General features: G+C 37.7%; 1 protein-coding gene across 2 annotated transcripts in view; it reads right to left on the bottom strand.

The window, feature by feature from the left end:
- LOC130244353 (formin-1) overlaps window positions 1-9,280 on the bottom strand; it is a 168,773-nt gene that overhangs the window by 56,885 nt on the left and 102,608 nt on the right. For both annotated transcript variants that reach the window (XM_056476738.1, XM_056476739.1), the window contains 2 exons: window positions 4,544-4,631; window positions 737-798 (listed from right to left, as the gene is read on the bottom strand). In XM_056476738.1, the coding sequence (XP_056332713.1) occupies window positions 737-798; window positions 4,544-4,631 (150 nt within the window). The remainder of the gene's footprint in view (window positions 1-736; window positions 799-4,543; window positions 4,632-9,280) is intronic.

A 9,280-nucleotide genomic window follows, 5' to 3' on the forward strand; every position in this document is an offset into this window, starting at 1 on the left:
CATTGGGTGGAAGGGGGGATTCCTCCAAAACGAAAATAAGGAAGTAGGCCGAAATCAATCTGATTGGACTATTACTGATTACAGATGAGAGGCCAGCCGCGATCAATCATATCACGTGCTCCTCTGAAAACTATAATATATATATGTAAATATATATATATATATATATATATTTATTCATTGAAGTAATAATATTAACTAATATGCAAATGTTTACATGATTTATGTCCAATACAGTTTATAAAAGTCATATTGTCTGTCTTTTAGTTGATAGATTATTATGAGAGACTTGCTTTGTTTAACACACAAGGGGATCTAATTAGATTTGCATTGTAAACCTTAGATTAAAAAGATAAGTGTTTTATATGTTAAGTTACTGTATTCAGCATAAATCTGCAGATTTTGTACAATTTTCTGCACAGAAATAGCAAAAAAAATGTCTGCAGATTCCTTCTGGCCCTTATAAGTTAAACTAAGATAGAAATAAGGGCATAAAACGCTGTATGTGATGATTTATTGAATAATTGACACCATCAGACATCATAAAGTAAGTAACACATAATAGAAATATGCTAGATGAAATAATTCATTAAGTCATTTTGATTGTCAACAGCTGACTCTATTAAAACAGCGACTGTAGAAAATAAAGAGCGAGAGTCAGTCAAATCAGGTGTTAATCTGGTGCACATTCCTCTGCGCTCTCGGGTTTCTTTATGGCTCATATTAGTGTACTCACGTTTTCATATAAAGCTTCAATGGTCTCCAGATCCACAACCGAATGATCCACCGTCAGAACAGCTGCAATATAAATCACTTTATGAGGCGCAGAAACAAACACAATCCTCATTACGAGAGAAAAAAAACACCTGATCCAGAGTGTTTCATGCAAAACAAGGACAGAAAACCTCAAAACACACCAGCATGTAAACATATGAGACATTTAAAGACTCCTTCTACATCACACACCGATATTTCTTTCTTTATTTATAGGTTTAAATGACTTTATGTGTGTTTTTGGAGGTATTTTTCTCACTCTCATTAAAACAGTTGATTAAACGCTGTTGATAATGTGCCTTGATCACTAGTCTAGGCAAGGCAAGGCAAGTTTATTTATATAGCACATTTCATACACAGTGGCAATTCAAAGTGCTTTACATTTGAATTAGTGTAATATCAAGAAGTTAGACATTATTCTTACATTTAGATTCTAATTTCATCTCCCAATTAAATCTTCAGTTTTGATTTCACAGAGAATATGCCTCAATGACATAAATGCTATATTTGAAAGAAATATTGAGGAGAAACATATAGTCAGACTCCTCGTCTATTTCATTCATTGTACAAACGTAAACACTTTTTATTTCTAAGTTCTATTATACTAGTATTTAAAACCATTTGGGACCAGTGTTTAGCCCCAATTAGTTATAGTTACAAGTTACTCCTCACAAATAGTAACTGAGATACTTAATTATAAAGTAACTAATTACCAGGGAAAGTAACTATCGCATTAAAAAAATATCTAATTTGTCAAATGACTAATAAATGCATATATAATATTGTACACTAAGGGTGTGACAATACGCTTACTCCACTAGACGAGACGAGACACAAGATTGGGGTCACGAGTACGAGACGAGATTTTTTCACTATTTTTAAGAAATCTTCAATGATGAAATTTATGAATGGAAAATAATCTTTTATTCAAATCACAAATTGCAAAACTATTTAGGTGTTTTCTTTAAATCAACTTTTAATTAATGTTATTTAATCTATGATTATCTAATGATCTAATGATAATGTAATCTATTTTAATGAATTCTATGCAGTAAAGGACATGCCAACGATGCAAAATATCTTTAATATATTTTGATTATTTTTAAAATTTATATAGAATTTTATATAGTTGCAAAATATTCGCTGACATATGGATGGAAATACAAAAAAAAAATCCCAAACTGCAAAACAATTTAGGTGCTTTAAAAAAAATTGGCATGAAAGTTATTTTATTTCTATTTTATTTTATTTTATTTCAAATTTTTTCTGTTTTAATGAATTCTATGCAGTAAACGACATCCCCTGTACAGTTTAAATCTAAAATTCATGTAATTTTTGTACACAATGGTAATTTATGGTTTATTTTTAGCAGCTTTACTTTCATTCAGGAAGATTTCATCCATGTCCTCGTCACAAACTCTGAGCTACTGAAAGCACATATAAAGTAAGCACTGATAGGAGAGAGTTATTTTCATGTAATTTGATACAGCACACCGACAGTATAAACGTGTGTTCGGTGATGATGAATGCGTGTGTCACTTATAGAGATGTGTCTGTGGTCTTTTAATGACTCAAGCAGCCGTGTGTGTATGTCTTATCCTGTCACAAAATGTGGCTAAAAGAAAAAACACGAGGGTAATAGTTTGATTACGATCTTTACTCTGCTCTTCAATAGTACGACTGAAATAGGAATACTCCTCGTCTTCATTCCATTTGTGTTATCAATGATTATGACTTTAAGCATATCTGCAGTGCTACTCCGTCACATGGACATGAAGCATGGTTAATGTGTGTGGCTGCAGCCAGTTGTAGCCTCTGTTGGATGCGTCAGCCACTGTACTCTGGATAAAAACTAAAAGTGGTTATGTCACACCCGCCCACCTAACCGAGTGCATGCACAACTCCAGAGGTCAGCCTGGGTTGCCAGGTGTGTGCAAAGCACTTGATTTGTAGTTTAAATCAATTCCTGCCTCTAATCTTCAGTGCTAAATTCACGCTCACGCTCCATCACAACTCACGAGACAACTTTCTAAATCAACAAGAAATCTCATCACGATTTAATCTCGTGAGATCTCGTCATCTGAGATCTTGTCACATCCCTATTGTAGACTAATCTACACTGTTTTAATGTTGTTGTGGAACAATATGAGAGACAACCATCAAATTCAACATGTCATTATAAATATTATCATCATTATATTTGCACAATCAAACACAGACCACAGCTACACTAATTCTGTGGCGTCATGTGATGACGTCTGTCACAATCTCCAGCACTCTAATCCTTGCTGATTGCTTGAGGATTACACACACACACCACATTAAATAACTGCAACATCCAGCATGCACCTCGCACACACCGGTTCCTGTTTTCCGCTGATTGCAAACACACACAGCCGAAGCTATTCATGAACTGATTCAAGGACTATATGAACAGCACACACACACACACACATCTGGTCTGAGTCCTGTTTATCTGTTTAGTGTACATTGTTTCTCTTGTTGCAAGAATTAGATCACTGGAGATTGTGACGACATGAGGTGTGTTATTAGATTAGAATTACTCTTTTTTCCTGGGCATAAGTTACACAATACATAAACATACTTGTCTTTCACCTCACTGAGGGAAGTAGTGCTTATATTTCCAGTGTGCAAACACTACCTTTCAACTTGTTAGATTTGCCATCGCTCACACGTCATTGGTGTGTGTGACTGACTGTGTGTGTTTGTGTGAACACCCGCACTACTGATGGAGATGGACTCTATCCAGGCCAATCATCACATTCTCATGTACACCATGTTCACAGACACGCCAATCATCATCACTGGCTGGTTATGTGTCCCTATCCATAACCCTAACCTGAACACAAACAGAGAGGTCGTATGGCTGAGAGAGACGCTGCTCGCATGTAAACCACTTCAGCGTTTCAATTACAGTAACACACATTTTATTGTCAGTAACGGTAACGACATAGTAACGGGGGAAACAGGAACTTGATTACTCGTTACTGAAAAGTGTATCACCATTAGTAACGTCCTTTATTTACAGCACCATTATTTACACGATTTCCTCTGCGCAGATCTTCTTGTGCGCTCTCAAATACACACTGCTGAAGTGTGAGAAGTGTGAAAGCACCCTATTATACAATCAGCTGAATAGACTTCAGCATTTGTTTAGTTCTTGAAGGGTAAAACAAGATGAAATGCCATTTATATGCACATTCCCGTCAGGATCAGCAGGCGAGCGCAGAAACTCCACTGAATATACTGTGGTAAATACATTTCTATATTTTAAAGACATGGTGCAGAATAATGTAATTTAATGCAGTGCTTCTTGTCTGGTCTGAGACCTACTTTATATCATATATCAATCAGGCAGTGAAGATCAGTGATTTATAATGAAAACAGACCTTAAACGTGCCAATTTTGTAACAGCATACAGTTCACTGGAAGCCCTCAAACCAGGTTACTGAAAAAAACTTCTGCATATTTCCGCATATACCCTATTACTGACTCTCTCTCTCTCTCTCTTTGTTTATATACACACATGTACATACAAGTACACATACATGTTTGCACACATATACTTGCATGCACACATATGCAATACATGCTCACACGCATGAGCACACTAGATACTGTATGCACACACATATACCTGCACACACACATACCTGCACACACACATAAGCGTGCACATACACACATGTACTGCAGGCAAAAATACAGATATTCAACAATAGACGAGATGCTGTGATGCTGAGCTCACCCTGCTGAATGTCCTTCATCTCCAGGTGGAGGCTGGATATTAATATTCCCACAGCCTGTGAACGCTTCCCATCCAGGAGCTTGATGATCTACAACAGCAGACAAAACACCATAAACACCACAGATTCACCAGCACAACATCATACATATTTACTGTTGAAGTCGGAATTATCAGTCCTCCGGGATATTTTTCCCCAGTCTCTGTTTAAGAGGAATTCTCAACACATTTCTCAACACGAGTGAATCGCCAACTTATCCAGGATATGTTTTACACAGAGGATGCCCTTCCAGCTGCAACCCATCTCTAGGAAAGTTTCTAATAACTGATGTCTTTTCTCTTTGTCATGATGACAGCACATAATATTAGACTAGATATTCTTCAAGACACTAGTATTCAGCTTAAAGTGACATTTAAAGGCTTCACTAGGGTAATTAGAGTAAAGTTAGGGTAATTAGGCAAGCCATTGTATAACAGTGGTTTATTCTGGAGACAATCCAAAACTAATATTGCTGAAGGAGCTAATAATATTGACCTTAACATGGCTTTAAAACAATTAAAAACTGCTTTTATTCTAGCTTAAATAAAACAAATAAGACTTTCTCCAGAAGAACAAATATTAGAGGAAATACTGTGAGAAATTCCTGAATCTGAGAAACATCATCTGAGAAATATTTAATATTAAAGAAAAATAAATTCACAGGAAGGTGAATAATTCTGACTTCTGTAGCTCACACACTGCAAAAAATACTGTTATATTGTAATATACTTATAGTTTTTGTCTTGTTTCTAATCCAAATATCTAAAAACTCTTAAATCAATAAGATGCCTGTAACACGGGGAGTGACAGAGACAACTGAGGTTTAGGATCCACGTGCAGGTTTATTCAACGTCAGGAAGGCAATGGTCAACACAGGTGCAAACAGATGTTTAAAGGCACTCCAGAATCGTAGAAAAACACAGGCGAGAGGTCGGCAGACAGGGAGCAATGGATAAACAAGGCTAAGGTCAAAATACACGGAGAAACAAGACTAGGAAAACGCGTTGTAATGTCACTTTACAGTTAAACAAGACTCGGCAATGGAAGTGAGAGTGTGTGTGGTTTAAATGGTGTTAGCAATCAGTCCAGAAGCTGTGGGAGTCCAATCAGTGGAAATGGAGAAGCATGTGTGTGTGTGTGTGTGTGTGTGTGTGAACGGAGTGCATGTATGAATATGTAGTCCATGAATGGCAGATTTGTAGTCCATGTGTGTGAGATCCAGTGATCTGGGAGTATGATCGCTGGTGATCGTGACAATGCTAGTATGGCAAGTTTAAAGGAGATATATTTTAGATACATACCTGAATGGCTTATAAAGGAGGAGTCTGGCGTATAAAGATGGACGCCAGACTCCAGCTCGGGGTCAGTTAACCCGGCGAGCGAGCATGCTATAGCAGAGCCGTGAGCAATTTTTCAGTAAGTGGATACTTGTATAAAGTGGTTACGGTTGACTTTCTCTCTCTTTGATTATTTTTGCGTTGTATATATTCGTCTTTATATTTTATTTGTTGATTTGAAACTTTGTATTTTTGTATATATATTTTTGTATATATATTTTTGTACATTTGTTGGATTTTTGGGACACTATATATATATATATATATTTGTGGCATTCAGGCCTCCCACGCCTTGTAGTGGGCCCACTCTGGGTTCACTACGTCACAATTTTCTAGAAAAGCAAAATAATATAGTGTTGTTTTCAGAAATAATAGGTGAAAAATGAAGTGAGTTTTTCCTTAAAACAAGCTGAATAATCTGCCACTGAGGTAGGCACAATAATCATGTTTTTCCTGATACTGATGGGGCCTTTAGAAATGCACGTCTCACGGCCCATTCACACGGGGCTTCAACGGCGTGTCTGAAGTTGGGGCAGACGCGATCGTCATAGCGGCATCAGCCAATGAAATTAGTCAGCAATAGGCTACTGCCTGAGCTGGTGTATTTGCATACAGCGATCTGATTGGCTGACGCTTCCATCGGTGCTTGAAAAGTTCCAAGCAAATCCCAACGTCTGCAGCGAGCAACACCTCTGAAGCAGCGCCGACGGATCCACAATGTAGTTCGGCAATGACTGACGTCACCCATTCAAATTGAATGGAAAGCGCTGAAGCTGACGCCCCGTGTGAATGGGGCGTCAAGAGAACAGAATGCCATGACTAGCTGCGGTTCACAGCAGTACTAAGAGAAAATATCTGACTCAGGAAATACATCACCATTAGGGTGCAGCTGAGCTTCATTCTCAGTAGTGGCCAATTCTGAACGCGGAGGACTCGATGACCGCGGCTGGTTGTTTCTCCGTGGAAGGTGGAGGTGTTTTCTCTATGTTTTGCTAATATTTTCTAAAATCTAACACAATGCTGTGAATGGGATAATTGTTTTTATTGTTTTCTAATAAGAGAAATAGTTTCGTTTTAGATACCGTACTGCCGACTCGCCACAGCCATGGCTCTAATACTACATTTTTGACTGTAGGCCATACAAAACTTTTCACAGAGCTCAGTTAAATGTTTTTTAATTAGGCTAGTTGTCAATAAACTGTTAAAGCCAAAACGAATGGTAAAATACAGGTTCTAATTTAATTTAATACAGTATAAATGAATAAATAAAGGTGTGTGCTGTAGGTAATAGGTAGTGCTGTCGCCTCACAGCAAGAAGGTCGCTGGTTCGAGTCTCGGCTGGGTTAGTTGATGTTTCTGTGTGGAGTTTGCATGTTCTCCCAGCGTTCGCCTGGGTTTCCTCCGGGTGCTCTGGTTTCCCCCACAGTTCAAACACATGTGGTACAGGTGAATTGGGTAAGCTAAACTGTCCGTAGTGTATGTGTGTGAATGGGTGTGTATGAGTGTTTCCCAGTGATGGGTTGCAGCTGGAAGGGCGTCCGCTGCGTAAAAAATATGCTGGATAAGTTGGCGGTTCATTCCGCTGTGGCGACCTCGGATTAATAAAGGGACTAAGCTGAAAAGAAAATGAATGAATGAATGAATAAATAAAATATAATTTAATAGCCTATATATACTGAATATAGATTATATCTGAACACAATATTTTTTGCTTGTCTGGAAAATGTTTCTTGATTCAAGATTGCAGTGTCAAAATAACAAAAACTGACTAAGGATGGTAATGTTATGTACAAGCATAAAGACATCATTTTATTCACACATTTAATATAAATACTAATTTCAAAATAATTACTTATAAAATACTTATTCAGATTAAAAATATTAAAAGCAGTTTTATTTCGATAGCACTTTTACAACATCGATTGTGTCAAAGCAGCCTTACATAGCAGGAGAAAAGAGATTAAAAGCCAATATAATTTAGAAAAGCCATAATAATAGTTAATTATATTTAATAAATTCAAGGCAGCACGGTGGCTCAGTGGTTAGCACTGTGGCCTCACAGCAAGAAGGTCGCTGGTTCAAGCTGGGCCAGTTGGTGTTTCTGTGTGGAGTTTGCATGTTCTCCCTGTGTTGTTGTGGGTTTCCTCCGGGTGCTCCGGTTTCCCCCACAGTCCAAACACATGCGCCATAGGGGAGCTGATGAACTAAATTTTCTGTGTGTGTGAATGAGTGTGTATGCATAAGTGTGTATGGGTGTTTCTCAGTATTGGAAAGGGCATCCGCTGTGTAAAAACATATGCTGAAATAGTTGGCGGTTCATTCCGCTGTGGCGACCCCTGATTAATAAAGGGACTATTCCGAAGCAAAATGAATGAATGAATAAACAGATTGCTATACATAATATACTCTTTCAATAGTACGTTCAAACTCTTGTATATTGTCAAATATAAACAACTAATTTGTAGAGGGGAAAGTCAACCATTTACTGCATTTGTTTTCAAAGATACTTGTGTGTTCAAAGTTTTACATATTTACTAATTTATAGGAATATGAAGAGAAAGCACATTGTTGTTTTAAAATATAAAACGTTCAATACATATTTCAAAATATTTAGGTTACTGTAATTTTTACGTAAATAATCAGGTCAGGTTTCACTTTTGATGATAAAAACACAACACAACTTCGGGTTAGCAATTCAAGGAATTGTTTTGATGATATTGTTTCTTTAACGCTCCGGGTGCTCCGGTTTACCCCACAAGTCCAAAAAAACATGTGGTATAGGTGAATTGGGTAAGCTAAATTGTCCATAATGTATGTGTGTGAATGGGTGTTTCCCAGTGATGGGTTGCAGCTGGAAGGGCATCCGCTGCGTAAAACACATGCTGGGTAAGTTGGCAGTTCATTCCGCTGTGGTGAACCCTGATGAATAACAGGACTAAGCCGAAAAGAAGTGAATGAATGAATGGATGTTTCATTAACACAATCAGAAGTATGCTTTCCTCCCATTGCTCTTGTGTAATACTGTCACACAATTAGCTCTGAGAAGAAGAAAAAAACAGCAGAAACGACACAATAAAAGTCCATCATTGAGGTCTGGACGAGCACAGAGGAGATTTTAGAGCAAACTATAAATTCACAGGATTTTTATTTGTACCTACACATGGACACAATTACTAATGAGTGAATTCCCTCATAAAGGCCGCAACGGTTTTGGCATGCTAAAGACCCACTCTAAAACTTAATGTTTCGGTCTTCTTCATTAGGTAGCGGCGGAGCGTTACGAGCGCGAGCTACTGCGGCGTTCAGTGGGAACCAGCGCGACGGGGCTTTAGAAGTTAGTATTACATTACAGCAGGTGAAGTG

Source organism: Danio aesculapii, chromosome 17 (assembly GCF_903798145.1).
Source record: "Danio aesculapii chromosome 17, fDanAes4.1, whole genome shotgun sequence".
NCBI classification, from domain to species: Eukaryota; Metazoa; Chordata; class Actinopteri; order Cypriniformes; family Danionidae; genus Danio; species Danio aesculapii.